Source organism: Mandrillus leucophaeus, unplaced genomic scaffold, assembly GCF_000951045.1.
Source record: "Mandrillus leucophaeus isolate KB7577 unplaced genomic scaffold, Mleu.le_1.0 Scaffold64, whole genome shotgun sequence".
Taxonomy (NCBI): domain Eukaryota; kingdom Metazoa; phylum Chordata; class Mammalia; order Primates; family Cercopithecidae; genus Mandrillus; species Mandrillus leucophaeus.
Window position 1 is genome coordinate 7,367,397 of NW_012106919.1, and position 18,739 is coordinate 7,386,135.

General features: G+C 36.8%; 1 protein-coding gene across 1 annotated transcript in view; it reads right to left on the bottom strand.

Annotated features, from left to right (window-relative positions):
* The window catches only part of GDAP2 (ganglioside induced differentiation associated protein 2), a 60,465-nt gene that overhangs the window by 40,364 nt on the left and 1,362 nt on the right, over positions 1-18,739 (bottom strand). Inside the window, exons 2-5 of the mRNA XM_012000857.1 lie at positions 10,987-11,229; positions 9,406-9,545; positions 3,008-3,161; positions 2,482-2,570 (exon numbers count right to left, since the gene is read on the bottom strand). Coding sequence (XP_011856247.1) covers positions 2,482-2,570; positions 3,008-3,161; positions 9,406-9,545; positions 10,987-11,162 — 559 coding nt within the window. The 5' untranslated portion in view covers positions 11,163-11,229. The remainder of the gene's footprint in view (positions 1-2,481; positions 2,571-3,007; positions 3,162-9,405; positions 9,546-10,986; positions 11,230-18,739) is intronic.

The following is an 18,739-nucleotide window of genomic DNA, read 5'->3' on the forward strand; positions in this document are numbered from 1 at the left end:
AAAATATTCAAGCAAAAGGCATTATCTTCTGTGTGTTTGAATGAGATGCTACAGTTTTGCCACTAGATTTAAGGCCTAATAAGTCAAATGTGCCCACTTTTTAAGAGTTGTACATTTCCTTTCTGCTAATCATATTTCTAGAAATTGCTTCATCAAAGTCCCTTATACCCATTATCGATCTTTATCTGCTGCTACTCTCAAAGTTGACGTCTCTTATAGTACTGTATCAAGTGATTTGTCTGGGGCCACAGAGCTAGAGTTGGACTGGTAGAATTAGAACTAAAAACCAGTCTTCTTAACTCCCTATTAAGAACCTTTTATACAAAATAATGCTGCCTCTTTAAAATACAATCCTTACGATCACCTTCATAAAAAATAGATATATAAAAGAAGCTATGAGATGACAGGACAAGGACTAAGTAAAATCAGAGAATGCAGAGACCAGTCAAAAGCCTTGTCAGGAGCAATGATATCAAGGCAGGAATTTTGCTTTGGTTAGGTACCATTTAGAAGACAGGCATGTAATAACAGAGTAGTCTTCCACTGAAGCAGTTCTAACTCAAGCATAATGAATCATCTAGTATAGCAGACAGGTTACTAGACTTGGGAGTCAGAAGGTCTGGATATATGCTCCAAGTCTGCATAACTCTCACAATAGGAGAAATTTCTGAGCCTCTTTATTTGTACAATGGACACCATACTACCTAAAACACAGGGTTGTTAAGTAAGTGGAATTTACTTGTCCTTTTTTAAAATACTTATTTCTTGAGCAAGTACCATATGTCAAGCATTCAAGATAAAAAGGTAAGATTCCTGCCCCCCAAGCTCAGTCTAGTATAATGTATATAAGCTTAATTATAAAATATACAAATTTACTATAAAATCCTTGAGTAATTAGAATATTGGTTTTTAAAATAGTTTATAATTAAATAAGACTAAGACTGAACAGAGCCTCACCCTAAACTCCAGGCTACATAATAATAATTTATACATTCAAATATCTTTGTGGTATTTGTGGATATAAGGCTTTCAGCTCTTCAACTTTAAATTCTAGAGATAACAGGGGGTCTTAAAGATCATTTAGTATCATTTGTCTTTGAAATGAGAAGTGTTTTCTATAATAGCTGCAACAAATGGTCATGTAACCTCTGCATGAATGTTCCTAGTGACAAGAAGATCGCTAAAATACTTTTCTGTTACAGTTAGTACTACTTAAAGTGGGACCAACATTTTCTTCCTTATAACTTGGTCTTAGACCTTGCCTTGTACAGTTGGAGTTCTTATCTATAATCCTGATGAGGATCTGTAAACTTCCTGAAATAACATGCAAATTCTGTATTTATGCACATTTTTCTTGACAATGGGTTCACAGTGTTCTTTCACCAGATGCTCATTGTAGTTTATGACAATACCCGAAAGAACTGCTGCCTGAAAAATGTAGCACAGAATAAGTTCACAATGAGACTCCTTCAGATATTTGAAGATGGACATCATATTTTCTAAAAGCATGTTCTTCTTTAGAAGAAACACCACTACTGTTTCAAACTGTTTGCCCTCCTGTTTGTCAGTGTCTCATGAAATATGACACACAGAAATAAATATAAAACTTGAGATGTGGTCTAAATCTGCATATATACAGTGAGATCATGGAAATATGACACACAGAAATAAATATAAAACTCGAGATGTGGTCTAAATCTGCATATATACAGTGAGATCATGGACTCTCTTTAGCTGAATGCCATATTTTTATGTCACATATAGACATTTGGCTCACATTGATTGAGCCCAGTCTTTTGAAAACCTAAATGTAGTTTTACATTCAAACAGCATGTGTGAATGTGGCTATTTAAACTGCCAAGTGTTATACAAATATGATATCATGAAATCAGACTGCATTTATTGCACTAAGATTATTCTAAATTGTGATTTAACTACTCAATGCATTAGCCATACTTTCTAACTTAGCATCACTTTCAAATTCAAGAGGCTAGCTGTTCTGAACCTATACAGGTTCTGGGGGCTGCCCAACTCCAGACTCGTTCTTTGCTCAATCAAATTCTGTTAAATTAAAAAAACTAATAGGCAAGTCTTCTAACCCTTTATTCAAATGGATAAAAATGTCAACCTGAAAAAGTAAATTGAGAGCTCTGCAGCTTGCCAATAAAAACTTCCCTCCAGGGTGCTACAATCACTTAATCAATGAATATTCTTTGGCTATAACTATTTAATGATTTAAAAAAAAAAACACTTTTCTTTTTTTTTTTTGAGATGAGGTCTCACTACATGTTGCTTGGACTGGAGTGCAGTGGCTATTCATAGATGCAATCACAGCTCGCTGCAGCCTTAAACTTCTGGCCTCAAGTGATCCCCCTGCCTCAGCCTCCCAAGTTGCTGGAATTACAGGTGTGAGCCACCATGCCCAGAATTTTAAAAATTTTAAAGATTCAATTCATGTACAGCTTCTCCAACATTACTTACGAAGTGCTATGTGTGTTGCATCCTCTAAAGGATAACCACGTTTTGCAGAATTGATGACACAGAAGCCAACAGAAGACATTGACTGCTCTCTGCAACCAAAGGGAAAACACAAAAATTGCACTACAAACATCTGTAATACATATACAATACATAACTAATTTCAAAATCTAGCTCAACTTCTCCTTTCCTCTCTCTTCAACAAATCTACTATAAAAGCTAACCCAACTGTACTACTCAAAAATTATATTAATATACAATTTAATTGCACTCTTTGGAGGACACATATTTCACATAAAAACTGAATAAAAAATGGGAAAAGGTTAAATTCTCAAGTCACTCAAATCTATCCCATTTATCCTGCTAAGTTTGAAAAGATAATTCTATTGTCAGGGTCCTCCTAAATCACCTAAAATTTGACATCCACTGCTAGGTTTTTAATCTTTAAAAACTGGGGCCTTTGTCTTTAAAAAGCTGGGGCCTTTAACAATGTCTGATATGCTATGTCCAGAAAATGAGTAGATCATACTTTGCTAGTTGAAGTACGTTTCTGTAGCAGCTATAAAGGGAACTCTCAGCTGCTGTGCGATAGCGGCTCTTATACTTAGGTCCCACTGTGTGAATGATGAACCGGGCAGCTAGATTGAATCCTTTTGTCAATTTTGCTTCACCTGTTCGGCAACCTGGAAACAATGGAAACATACCTAAGTTTGGACGTGTTAGGAAAACAAAAACAAAAACAAATGAAAGCATGAAACAGAGAAAGTACTGAGAACTTTGAGAAATTTCAGTTAAAAATACAGACTGAACATAAGCATTTATCTCTGTTCCTTCTGTTGGATAATGACAGTGAAGCAGTACAACAGGTATAAGCACAGCGACAGATAAAAAGAATGAGAAAGAACATGAAGCAGATAAGCATCATCAAAATTTTGGAAGGTAGAACGTCAACTGACTAGTAACTGACTCAACAGAGCAGAGAAACCTAACTGCTTGTAGAAATGAGATAACTAATACGAAGCAAGTTGATCTGTACTAAAGAGCAGTGTTGGATACATGACAGACAGCTTTGATTCAAATCCTGAGTCTACCACGTTCCTGTCAAGACACTCTGGGCAGGGGCTTGGCCTCGTCACAACTCAATTTCCTATTTAAGAGGGATCTAGTAGTACTTACTTCACAGGATTAAACGAGTATATGCAAAGTGTGTACATGCATCAGCAATTATTGTTATTATTACTAGAGAAAGCTAAAAAGGCTCAGAAATTGGAGCCCTAAGTACTTGAAAAGGCTATGCAGTGAAGTGGGATGTGGCGCTAAAAAGAGGAGGCCCGGTTAAAAGTTTGTATAAAGACAGTCAAATCTGCAACAACTCCTCCCCCAGCCAGCACAGTAAGGCTATGGTTTTTTTTGTTTTTTTTTTTTTTTACCACCAGAGCAGGAGGGAAGAAGTTTATTCTCTGGAGATGCTCAACTAGAGAGTTTCTGGATTCCAGAACCCCAGGCACAGCTGAAAAGGGGGGATTTAGTTAAAGTGTTATACTTAACAGTGAAAGGTCTAGCCCTCAGCCCCCAAATGGCTTTCAAAACAGACATCTAGACTTACGCTCATGGAGGATTCCTTTCCAAGAAATTGAGAGGCCCAAACCTAAAGGACCTACAGATTATGATAAACGGGGAAAGTTCCCCAATAAAATAACAGGCAGGAGTCCCATTCTGTCATATGCTTCAAGACCCACCAGGCAATAACCTTTGCCCACTGTTGTGAACTGAATGCGTGGGTTTCCTCAAAATTTGTATGTTAAAACCCTACCCCCTAATGTGATGGTGTTAGGAGGTAGGGTCTCTGGGAGGAAATTAGAATTAGATAAGCTCATGAGGGCAGAGCCCTCATGAAAGAGATTTGAATCCTTGTAAGAGTCTCCAGAAAGTCTGCTCCCTCTCTCTAACACATGAAAACACAATGAAAACTCAGCAGTCTGCAGCCAGGAAGACAGCCCTTAGCAGAACCGTCCATGCTGGCATCCTGATCTTAGATTTTAGTCTCCAGAAATTTCTGTTCTTCCTAAGCCACTCAGCCTACGACACTTTGTTATAGCAGCCTGAACTGACTTAGACACCCATGTGTACAAAGTTTCCCATGAACTTTTCAGTTCTTCCATCTTAAATACAGCTAACACTTAAGGACCACCAGAAAGAGAGAAAAGCCTCTAACAAAAACTAAAAGGGGAGACTAAACACATGCTCAAGAAATGGACAACACAGGGAAAAAAAAACTTTAAACAAAATCAGAATGTCATAAAAACAGACTATTCAGAGAACAGGAAAGGGCACTTACCTAGAGCCAAGTGAAAAATATGACAGCAGAAATGATAAGTTCAATAGAAGGTTTCAAACTAAACTTGAAGAAATCCAGAAAAAAAAACCAAAAATAAATTGAAAATAAGAGATAACAGATGAGAAAACTGAAAAATTAAATAAGAAAATACAACATCTAACAGGATTTCTTCAGAGAGAACAGAGAATAAAGAAGGAAGGAAATTATTAATGAAATAAAACAAAAAAAATTTACCAGGATGGAAAGACATGAGTTTCTAGATTCAAAGAGCCCATAAAACACCCAAACCATATGAAGGCACATCCCTGTAAAATTTAAGAGCACTAAGAAACACAGATGAGATCATAAGCTTTCCAGAAAGAAACCAGTAGCATACAATCAGGGATAAGAACAGCATGAGACTTCTTAACAGCACTAATCAAAGTAGAAAACGAAGGAGTAGTGCCTTCAAATTTCTAGAAAATGATTTCCAAACTAGAATTCTATTTCTAAGCAAATTACCAACTAAGTACGTAGGTGGAAGTAAAATCTCAGTAGTTTTGCCCTATTGTATCCTTCTTTAAAATCTCCTGGTAGATTTACTCACAAAAATGAGAGATCCAGGCCAGATGCGGTGGCTCACGCATGTAATCCCAGCACTTTGGGAGGCCGAGGCAGGCGGATCACAAGGTCAGGAGATGGAGACCATCCTGGCTAACACGGTGAAACCCCATTTCTACTAAAAATACAAAAAGTTAGCTGGGCGTGGTGGCGGGCGCCTGTAGTCCCAGCTACTCTGGAGGCTGAGGCAGGAGAATGGCGTGAACCCAGGAGGCGGAGCTTGCCGAGATCGTGCCACTGCACTCCAGCCTGGGCAACAGAGTGAGACTCCATCAAAAATAAAATAAAATAAGAGATCTAATCTATCAAACAGAAAAAAGGATTTCCCAGGATGATGTTAAAAAAAAGTTCCAGAACAGACACTGCGCAGCAGGCATAGAGAACAGTCTAGAGAGGAAACGGAGGATGGAGGGTTCCAGCAGGGACCTTGGCAAGAAAAAAATGGAAGGATCAAACTGTTGTCTTCACTCCAATTAAGAGAGCCATCTTAGTATGAGTAATGGCCCACTAACAGGTCTAACACGATACAACATTAAGTAGACAACACAACATCACCTATGTAATATTTTAGGCAAAACTTGACTCCATTAGACATAATGTCAAGTTTATAGGAAATACAAACTAAATGGCACTTCAAGTAAATCAGACAAATCTAGAAGGAGGAATACTGTGAAAAATAATTGGCCTTGTTCAGTCAACAAGTCAGTGTCATAGACAGGAGACCGTACTGGATTACAAAATACCACACACACAGAGACAAATTAATAAACATAACAAAAAAGATGCAATGTGTGGTCCTGGATTGGATGCTGGTTTGGATAAAATAGCTGCTACAAAGGACATTTTTGGATCAGCTGGAAATTTTAAATATGGTTTGGGTAGTGGATGTAATTTCTGAAATTAAAAGGTGGAATTCATTTGCTGAAGAAGGCAAATTGCAGAATACGTACATGATTACCTTATTTTGAGAATAGCATACACATAATTACTTTATTTTGGTATGAAAAGATGTAAGAGTGTATGTATACATCCACACCCACACACAGGTTCAAACAACAAACAAACCTCACATAGGTTTAGTTTCATAAAATTTCTAAATTCACAAAGTGAATATAAGACTGATTTTTTTTCAGGGGGGAAATTTGGGCACAATAAGCCAACTCTGCCTATTCTAATTTTAGTATTGATGCTTAGATACTAACTGAACTGACATACAGTTTTATGTATCTTCTTATCAAGGATTCTAGGTACCTACTATGATTATCATTCTCCCTCTTCAATATGATCCTTTTTCAAGTATTTGAGAATAAGTACTGTTTCCCCCAAATATTCTCTTCTCTATGCTAATCCTAGCTCTTTAAATAATGTGGTTTCCACAATGTTAGTAATTTTCTGTTAAGTGTACTCCAATTTATTACTCCTAAAAAGTAATAAAAGACATACAGTTCTTGTGCATACGGAGTTTACAGTTTAATGGGGATACAGTTATCACAAGACAATTTACAAGATTACAACTGTGATAAGCAAACAAGAGAGAAGTACTGCAGGCTGGGAGCATATACTATGGGTGGTCTGATCTATTCTGAAGTAAAAAGAAATAGTGCTTTGAGGAAGAGATATGAGCCAAGACTTAAGAATAAAGGTTGACAACTGAGAGAAAGAACAACAGCAAGTACAAAACTGGAAAGGAGCTTGGATGGCAAGGTAGTGAGAAGAGATCAGTTTGGCTTAAGCATGGTAAGGAAGGGAAAAGGGGGCATGGGATAAGCCTGGAGAAAAGTGAGTGAAATCTTGCAAGGACATGGGGATCAGTTTAAGGAGTTTAGAATTTAAGTTTAATGAGAGGTCACTAAATAGTTTGAAGTAAAGGAACAATAAGAAGGGGTTTACACTTACTGGTTGTGTGTGGACTATGGATTTAAGAAACGAAGAATAGATGTAGCAAGACCAGTTGGGACAGAGGATATGGCTGTAGTCTAGGTGGGGAATGATGGTTGCATATGCTAGCTGCTGGAGACAGTGGTGACAGACAGAAATAGATTTAAGATTAATTTAGGGCATGACGATAGACTTTATGTGAGGGATAAGAAAGAGGGAAGTGTTAACACTAGGGTTCCTAGAAAAGAAAAATGGAATGGGAGGCTGGACATGGTGGCTTACGCCTATAATCCCAGCATTTTGGGAGGCTGAAGCAGGCAGATCACTTGAGGTCAGGAGTTCAAGACCAGCCTGGCCGGCATGGTGAAACCCCATCTCCAATAAAAATACAAAAATCAGCCAGGTATGGTGGCACACACCTGTAGTCCCGGCTACTCGGGAGGGTGAGGCAGGAGAATCACTTGAACCTGGGAGGAGGAGGTTGCAGTGAGCCAAGATCACACCTCTGCACTCTAGCCTGGGAGACAGAGCAAACCAAAAAAAAAAAAAAAAAAAAAAAAAAAAAAGAAAAATGGAATGGAAAATAATGCCATTTTACTGAGACATAAAGTGTTAAACAAATGATGTTTCCCATCATTTTAAACTTACTGCAAAACTTTAATATTCATCTCCGTTAATTTTTTCATTTTTTGGCTTATACTTCTAGTCACATGAAAATCTTTAGTCTATCATCCAGTATGTCCTGTTACTCTTTTAGCTTTCTATCATCTACAAATTTGGTAAGTCATGCTTGTTTTTATTAAGTCATTAATAAAAATGTAAAAAGGGGATAGGATTAAGTATGCAGCCCTTTAGTAATAACCTAAAGGTTGGCACTGATTCATTAAACTTAAACATACAACTGGGGCCTAATAACTAACACCAGAAATAATACTTGTTGAACACTTAGGATGTGCTTAGCACCTAATGTCCATTATTTAATTTAGTCTTCAAGATATTAGTTTTTTCCATCTCTAAATTTTAAGCTCTTGCTATATGTCAGGAACTAAGCTAGGAACTACCATTACTATCCCCATTTTAGAGATAAGGAAACTCAGACTCAGAGGTGAAGTAACCGGTCTTAAGTCACACAGTTAGTAAAGGGCAGAGTTATATAATATGAATCTCAGCTTGGAGATGCTCAAACACGCAGTTTAATATGGAGGTTTTACTTGTATATTTGTGCTAAATTTTCTTATTTTCTTTATTATTCATAAGTCTAGCTCTAAGGTGTATGTAAGCATACACACACATGCCATTAGGAATTTTTTCAGACCAACTTCTCTGTTTCTTTTAGCAAAGAACTTCTCAGTATTATCTTCAATATCTTTTCTAGTTTCTACATGTTCTTCATGGTATCTTGTTTTGCAGTTTAGTTACGATCATTTCCCCCATTCTGTCCTTACAGTCAAAATTCAGTTTCTGGATCAAAAAATGCAATTCTTCCCATTCTATCCCTTCCTTCATAGAGTCAGCACTTATCAGTATTCCTGATCAAGTTCTAATATTTTTATTAGGTTAGAAACCAGTTGTCAGTGTTAAATGATAGAAGGGAAGGGAAGCAAGATTTTATACAGGTTAACTTTGCTGTTTACATTTTAAGCAACATTGCTGTATTTCATAAATAGTTTTTATACAATGGGAAGACTGAATTTCACAGTATTTCATTTGGGCTCAAATAACAAAGGGCTGCAAAGTTGGTAATTTAACAGCTTTTCAGTTCAGGAGGATAGTCATCTCATAAGGCTTTTCTTGCATGTTTTGTGCAAGAAAATATGCAGCCAAGAAAATGCTACCAAAGATCTAATCAGCTACAGTGATTGTCATTTAAAATCCAGGACAGGACAAAGAAGTTTTACTGCTAGTAAATTCTCAGGACTCAGTTTTTAACATATTTCAAAATGTAATAAATTTTGTTAAAATGGAGCTTTCAAAAGCAGTTTTTATTTAGTTTCAACAAAAGAAAAACAGCTATATCTATATAATTTTCCCACAAAACATGCCTCTTCAAGGTAGAGGACATCAAAATGAATGTTTCCTAAACGATAACATACGAAAGAAAATTCACTCACCTTTAAGTTTCTGGAGATCTTCCTTCAAATCAGGCCCTGCAAGCATGAAGATACTTTCTGACACGGGATTCTTATCTGTGAGACTTTCATTGCTGGTATTCACAATGGCTGTACAGTTCAGTAATGCCACATCTCCTTTCCTGAAGAAACAGTAAAGAACGAACAAATGTGGGGAAGAAGAAGAAAAGAAACCTAGTTTCTAATTATTTCAAAACATTTTATCCTTGTCTTTTTCAAAATGTTGGTCTTGCTAGCTCACAAGCTAAGCAATAATAGAAAAGAAATTTCTGACTTAAAAAACAATCTGGCATCTTAGATCTTTAATGCAATTGTTATAACCCTGAAACTCACAAAACCATCATGTTTAGAAATAGCAGCATTATTTATAATGGCCAGAGAGTAGAAGCAAACCAAATATCCATCAACTAATGAACTAATAAATGTGGTATATCCATACAAGGGAATATTATTCAATCCTAATAAAGAATAAAGTACTGGCTGGGCATGGTGGCTCACGCCTGTGATCCCAGCACTTTGGGAGGCCGAGGCAGGTGGATTGCGAGGTCAGGAGATCGAGACCATCCTGGCTAACATGGTGAAACCCTGTCTCTATTAAAAATACAAAAAATTAGCTGGGCGTGGTGGCGGGCACCTGTAGTCCCAGCTACTTGGGAGGCTGAGGCAGGAGAATGGCATGAACCTGGGAGGCGGGGCTTGCAGTGAGCTGAGATCGCGCCACTACACTCCAGCCTGAGTGACAGAGCAAGACTCCATCTCAAAAAAAAAAAAAAAAAAAAAAGAATAAAGTATTGATTTGTACTACAATATGGATGAACCTTGAAAACATTATGCTAAGTCACAAAAAACCACAAACTTTATTGTATTCATTCCATTTATATGAAATGTTCAGAATTGGCAAATCTATAGAGACAAGAAAGTAGATTAGTGGTTGCCTAGGGGGATTAAGGAAAAATGAGGAGTGACTGCTAATGGGGCTTTGGGCTGATGAACATGTTCTAAAATTGACTGTAGTGAAGGTTATGCAACTCTATGTTAAAAATCACTGGGCTGTGCAATTTGAACTGATGAATTATATTGTATATGAATTGTATCTCAGTGAAGCAGTTTTTTAAAGCAATGAACTACTACTGATACACAAAACACAGATGAACTTAAATCATTCTGCTGAAAACAGACCAAAAAGCACACAGTTCAATTTAAATAAAACCCTAGAAAATGCAAACTAACCCATAGTGACAAGAAGATCAGTGGTTGCTTGGGGATGGGGAGGCAGGGAAGCGCAGGAAGGAGGAATTACAAAGGAACAGAAAAAAAAACTTTTGGAGGTGACAGGTATATTTACTATCTTGATTGTGGTGATAGCTTCATGGATGTGTTAACAAGTCAAAACTTATATTGTGTACTTTACATATGTAGTTTATTAAATGTCAATTATACCTCAATAAAATCATATATGTATATGTAAAGCTGTATTTCAACAATGCTAGAGCTTACAAAGAGGTCAGAATAAATTATGAGAAAGTGTTATCTCCTCAGGATATGATGTAATCAAATAATTACCAAAGAACTACTTTTCCATTGATGTCCTTATTATAAAGAAAAGGTGATCGAACAGTGTCTTCCTGAAATATTTCAGCTGTAGTATCAGAGGAATTTAATTCATCTCGGCATGAGTCACCCCAGCTTGGTAGTGCATCCACATCCACAAACTGGGAAGGCGCACCTAAGGGATCCATGGAATGGGAACTTTGATTTGTCTTTTCCCAAATTCCTCAGCAATTCAATATTCACTGGAGACTTTAGCTTAAGAGAAAAGAAAGAATCATTTTAATAGAGAAGTACAGATATTACTTCAATTCTATTAAACCAGTAAAGAAAACTCCACTGTGAAACAACCCAATAATATATTGTGTGATTATAGTCACTTTACAAGTCCATTAAAAACAATGGACAACAAAGAATTGCTACAGCATTTCTAAAACAGGATTAAAGAGTGATTATTTAAGCATAAATTCTTTTCAAAGAATTACAGCCATTAAAGTAATCACATGGCCCATCAATTCTATTTTCCAGAAACAGGACTATTCATTCAACATTCACTGAGTGCCTACTATTGAAAAAACAAAAAGTGATAGATGCTGCAAGGGATACAAAGATAAATCATATGTATAATTTAAAGTCTGATGATAATGTGGAGGATGTACTAAGACAAAATGAGAAGCTGGGAGGTTATAGCAATCAAGTAGTAAGAGATGATAAAGGTTTCAACTAGGAAAGGAGATACAGAAGGAGGCACACATTTAAGAAGCAAAATACAAAAGAAGGATGAACAAGAGTTGACAATTTATAGGATATGGTGTGTGAGACAGTTGATATGGTAGGTGGCTGGTTGTACTGAAATACCAACATTAGAAGAGGAGGGTGTTGGAAGACACACAGTGTCAAGTACTAGAGAGAAGTAATGGGAAATTATTTGTTGCTAGAGAAAAGGAGAATCAATTTGCCTATGAGTCAAACATCTATTTCAGTAAAATGGTATATTCATTCATCGAATAAATCTTTGTACTGCGCCATTGCACTCCAGCCTGGGCAACGAGAGCAAAACTCCGTCTAAAAAAAAAATATTTGCAAGCATCTACCATGTGTTAGATACTATTCTAGGCACTGGGTACACACTGGTGAATAAGAGCAAGTCCCTGCCCTTCGGGAGCATATACTTCCATGGAGAAGACAGAAGATGATACATGATAAAGAAACAAGCAGGGATCTAACAGAATGACTAGAGGAAGTAAGTACTATAAGAGAACAGGTAACATCTCAGTAGAAAGATACAATGAAAGAGCAAGCCACATGAAGCTCTGGGAGATGTTTCAGGCAAAGGAAATGGCAAGTGCAAAGGACAAATAGGCAGGAAGGATCTTGGTATACTACAGGAGGAGCAAGGAGGTCAGTTTAGGAAAAGCAGAATAAGCTAGGTAATGAGTGGTAGGTGATGAGGTTGGTGAGAGAGGGAAAGGCCAGAGGATACAGTTTGTAAACTATGGTAAGAAGTTTAGATCTTATTCTAAATATGAGGGGATGCTATTAGAGGATCTTGATCATGGTAATGATTAAATATAAATACTTGAAAAGACTACTGTAGCTACAATGAAACTGAGAAGGGGCAAGAGTAGGTGCAGAGATCAATAGAAAATGACTGCAATAATTTAGGTGAGATGGTAGTGATGAGAAATGTTAGACTTGGAATGTATTTTGAAAGTGGTGTCAACAAGACTCACTTAAGAATATAGACAGTAGGGAGAAAGAGTAGAACCAAAGATAACTTCTGGATTACTTGCTTATACAATTGAGTAAATGTTATGCTATTTACAGAGAAGAGAAAAATTGGAGTAGGTTGTAGGGTAGAGTGATAACCAATGGATTTTCTTTTTCTTATGTCTTTTTGGGTGCGCTAAGTTTGAGACGCTCATTCGATGACCAAGTGTTTATGTCAAACATGCAAATTGGTTATATGAGGCTAGAGCTCACAGAAGATGGGGCTAAAAATATAAATTTGGAATTCTCAGCATATGGATGGTATTTAAAGCTATGGGAACTGGACGAGCCTAGAGAGTAAATGCAAATAGAGAAAACAGATCCAAGGACTGAGTCCTACAACAAAACTTAGAGGTGGGAAAGAGGACAAGTTAGAAAGTGAGATAGAGAAGGAATGCTAAGAAAGGAAGGTAAACCAGGGAAGCGTGGTAGCCTAAAAGCCAAGTGAAGAAAACATTTCAAGCAATACTTGAGACGTATCAGTTAAATGCTACTGAGAGGTTGAGTAACAGGACTAAGAACTGATTAACAGGTTTGGTAAGTTGGAGGCTGTTGGTAACATGAAATAAATAAGGGCAGATAGATGATCAGGGAAAGAAAGTTAGCATGTGAACTTCTTTCTCCCCAAATAAATGTGCAGTTTAGTGAGCTATTATGAAGGAAACACCCCTGGAACCACCACCAAAGTCAGGAGACAGAACTGTGCAGGCACCCAAAAGTACCTCCATGTGATCTGTCATGATCTCAATCCCTTCCTGTCCCCCAAAGTAACTACTATCAGAACTTTTAATCACTTTCTTATATACTCATATGGCCTTTTCACCTAAGTGTGCATCCCTAGAAACCATAGTTTAATATTAGCCATTTAAAACATTTTAGTGTATATCTTAAATCTCTTTTAATCTACAAGTCCCCCATCCAACATTTCCTTTTCTGTAAAATTTATATCCTGAAACTGTAGTGTTCCACAGTCTGGATTTTGTTGCTTGCATATTCATGTATGGTTCAATAGGTTTCTCTGTTATTTGAAAACTTCTTGTTAGTAGTCAGTTCTGGCAAGATTATATGAGATGGTGTGTCTTTCATCAGGAGGCACGTAATTTCAGATTCTCTCTTCTTTTCTCTTAGTTCTTTCTCTTTCTTAACTTTTAGGTTCAGAGGTACATGTGCAGGTTAGTTATGTAGGTAAACTGCACGTCACAGGGGTCTGGTGTACAGATTATTACATCTCCCCAGTAATAAGCATAGTACCTGATGGGTAGTTTTTTGATCCTCTCCCTCCTTCCACCTTTCACCCTCAGGTAGGTCCCAGTGTCTGTCGTTCCCTTCTTTGTGTCCATGTGTTCTCACTGTTTAGCTCCCACTTATAAGTGAGACCATGCAGTAGGTGGTTTTCTGTTCCTGCATTAGTTTGCTTAGGATAATGGCCTCCAGCTCCATCTATGTTACTGCAAAGGACATGATCTCATGAAGTTTTTTGAGTTTTTCAGTATGGTTTTCATGTTTATTGTTAAATAAAACAAGCATGCCCTTCCACAATACATTCCGTGATGTTTCCTGCTGAGATACATGGGATGCTAATTGGAACAAAACATGGATCCAGTGAATATGCTAATGCCTAAATCAACGCTGTGGAACAGGAAATATGATCATTTATATAATAATTTCAGAAAGGCCTTGTAGGTTACACAATGATAAATTTGTATGAGAAGACTATTCTTATTGATACTAAATACATCTTTGAAATTACTATGAAATAAAGAAATTAATTTTACCTAAAAGTCGGTGTTTATTCCATCAAACTGGCCTTTCCACAAGGTTTGTTATCTGTTCATAAGCATTCAGACTTGTAATAGACAAGCTGAACAGACGACAAATGAAGACTACACTCATCTATCACGGTTAAATTGCCTCATGCTCAATGGAATGACACTTAGCAAAAGTTCATAATTTCAAAAAATTATCTGCAGATTTTTTATGACAATGACTAATATTGAAAGTTCTTAACTATAATCTAAAAACAAATCCATTAAACACAAACGGTTTTCAGTTTGTAAACTTGAAGGCCAACTTTCAGGACAAAATTGCTTTTCTAAGATAACTTTTCTTTCTGACTCTAAGTAATACATGTTTACAGAACATTTGAAAAATATCAAATTGGTCGAACGCGGTGGCTCACACCTGTAATCCCAGCACTTTGGGAGGCTGAGGTGGGGAGATCACTTGAGCCCAGGAGTTCAAGACCAGCTCGGGCAACACAGTGAGACCCCATTTCTACAAGAATACAAAAAATTAGCCAGGTGTGGTGGCATGCTTCTGTAGTCCAAGCTACTCAGGTGGCTGAGGTAGAAGGATTGCTTGAGCCCAAGAGGTGGAGGTTGCAGTGAGCCAAGATTGTGCCACTACACTCCAGCATGGGTGACAGAGCAAAACCCTATCTCAAAAAAGAAAAGAAAAGAAAAGAAGGAAAAGAAAAGAAACCAAAATTAAGGGGGAGGAAAAAATTCCTCAACTTTTGACGTAGTTACTACTTTTTTTCTGTGATAGGTAAAATCATACTGATACAATTTTGAATCCAGCTTCTTTAGTATTTTAAGGTAAATATTTCCATGTGCAATTACATAGTGAGGCAGAGACAGTATGTTTCAATGTGAGAGTTTGGACTCTGTTATCACAGGGTCTGAGTTTGGATCATCCAATAGTTGTGTTATCCTTGACTCTAAACCAGATTTTTTATTTCTAAAATAAGAGTAAGTCTCCTAAGATTATTGTGAGCATTAAATGAGATAATTGGTGTCAAAACTGCATAGGAGAACAATTACCTTAACTTCCCACCAATTCAAAATCATTCACTGTTTCCAACTTCCAAGTGATGATTTGAGGGTATATTCCACACTTTTAAGCCTGCTAAATCACCTTAATTTAAGCAATTTCCTTCATTTGACCATTTCTCCTCTTAAGTGAGTGTTACAACACAAATTCTCCTTTTACAATTACATCTTGCTTTTTCCTTCCTCTCAATCCTCCTGTTCTCAAAAAGGTTTTCCTCTTTTATTTCTTCTACTTCATTTCTTCTTCAGAATATTAAACTCCTCTTTTTTTTCCACTTGCCTTTTTAAGAGTAATTTGTTTTGTAGCTCTGTTTTCTCTTCATACATTTGTTCAATCTACTGCAGTTTTGCTTCCGCTCTATAGCTATGCTAAAACTGCTTTATCAAGGTCAATAATAACTTCCCAAATGTCAAATCCAAGAACTAATCCAATTTTATCCACATTTATTACTGATCATTTCCTCCTCAAAACTCTATTACCGTCTTTGACAGTACACCCTGGTGGTTCTCCTATATCCCTGATCAGACCTGGTCAGTAGAGTTTGTTGGATCCTTTTCCCAGCTTTTAAGTAATTGTGACTCACAAGATTTGGATGTTAAATAAGTAAAAGTAATGCTCATAGCTCTTATTTTAGGACAAAATTTAATGGCATTTTATGAAGTGTCATAGTATTTAGCAAAGGTTGAATTCTTTTTCAACTCCATCTCTAAACAAACATTGATGTTTCTCACCAAAAAGAGGTTTGAATCTCTCCCTCCCCTAAACACACATACACCTTAGTAATACATACAGTAAATGGAGCCACAAACCCAAGCTAGGCAGGAAAACCTGATCCCTGAGAGAACAGTGGTTTTTAACATTCTCAAGGTCACAGGCCCCTTTGAGAATCACATAAAAGATACAGATCCTTTCACTCCCCAAAATGTTTGTGTATGAGCTCATACAAGCAGATTTGTAAATAAATTTGAATTACAATCTCAGTGATAGAATGCAAACAGATTGCTCAAGTGACGAAGGGAGGAGAAGCTTTCTATACCCAGTAATCTATAGCCACAGCCAGAATTTTTGATAACATTAAAGGAGAGCAAGACTGTCCACTGATGATCAGCTCTGTATTTTGAATAAATTCATAAACAAACACTAAGCCCTAGTTTAAAAAAACAAAAAAGGTTCTTGAAGCAAGACATTAATTTCCAAGGATCAAAAAGCCTACATGGGACAAACAGAAGATTCCATAATGAATCAGATCTATTTCCATAGCCATATGCTTTTCAGTACTTTAGTGAAGAGGACCTAAAGACAAAGATAAGCCACTATGTATCCTTTATAATTCAAACGGTACAGAGTAAACAGCTCTCATTACACTGCAACTTCTGTTTTTTTTTTTTCTTTCTCAAATCCTGTCATCCTTTAGTTTAAGAAGTCCTTTAAATACTGCTTAATATGAATAACTGGACTGGCTAGAGAGATCAGATTTTATTGTTCAAAACTGGGAAAAATTGGGCATAATACCTTGGATCACCATCTCAAAAAAAACTTTTTGTCTGGATAAAAAGAAAATGATATCATTTAAGAATGAAAAATGGTAACTTTTAACCTGTTTACCTGTCTTTCAAAATGCTTACATTGATCAGATCAGCCTGGACAACAACAGTACAAAGACAGCTGGTACATGCACTTGACGGCCATTAATTCCCAGGTTTACCATTCTTTATGACTTTGTATTTCAATATTTAACAGTTCAGAGTACACTAAGATTTGTGTGCATACCATACTTAAGAATCATTCTATGCCACCATCCAACACCATACTTAAGAATCATTTTATGCCATCAGTGAGAATCACAGTTTTTAAAAAAGATTCTCAGATTGGAAGACTAACTGAAGTAGTCACGTATGTCAACAATAAACACAGTATAACAAGAACATTCCTAAGCTTGTCAATGGCTTGGGTCAAATTTAACATCATCACTCAAAAGCACCCAAAGAACATATCCTCACAGTGAATTAGTAGTACCCCTTCATATTAAATGAACTGCACTATGTTTTAATTGTAAGTATTGATATATTGAGCATTTTGAAACTTAAATAAGGAGGTAGAGTTATATCCTTGAAACACTGTATAGGGAATTTTATAAGATGCATTATCTTACCGCTCACAGTTGCTCTGACACCAACTCTTATTAAAATCATTTTTTTTTCCATCTGTGGTTGTCCCATCCCATAATATTTAATAATATTAATATAATTTTTAAAGAAAAGGTAAAATCATGCCTCCTTCAAATATAAAACCAAACCCGTGTTCAAGATTTTATTTAACTCAAAAGGGAACCAGGCAGAAGATAAAGAAGATCCCAGAATTAGACACCTTAGAGCAGGAATATTGAAATAAACATGCAAAAGGAGGCAAAACTTCCACTGAACCTCTCAGAGAGCGAATTCGCATGTCTTGACAAAAATTATCTAGCATTGATGTCAGTTACCTAGTTTACATAACTGAAAAATGGCTTTTTTAGAATTAGCTACTCCAAGGGGTAAGATAGACTCGAAACTATGCAGTTTTCCATTGAAGCACACGCTTTCCCCCATACTAATATAATGCACAGCACCCGTCAGGGATATTAACCATACACACCCACTCAAATGCTCCCTTTCCCATCCAACTTATTAAAATAATAGTTTGTGGCCACAATTTCTTCCCTTGTCATTCATCCAATACACGGCAATCTTGTTTCAAAACTCCTATGCTGCTACAGCTGTCCACAGTCTCATCATACGCATTCTTTGCTATTGCAATTTTCTTGAATACGAAAGATTAGCTGAACATGCCTTAAGCTCAAGAAACTCTGAACAATATCAGATTATGTAGACAAAGGTCTAATTTCTAGGCTGGCTTTAGATACCTTGTTCAAGAAGCGCTGGTAGGATCTTCTTTTGTACCGCTATGTTAGCTTTAATTTTGCACAGCTCTAGACATCAGAACTCATTTCTAAACACTTCTATGCAGCTCAAGAATAAAGTAGTAGAAATGCAAGAGAGAACAGCTAATTCCCACTTGGTGACAGAGCACTTAAATCTCAGTGAGCAAACAAGGAGGAGTCAGCCTTGGTCACTTCCCCCTCAAGCGGCCAGAGAGCGGAAACACAAAGCCAGGCCAGTGTCACTCC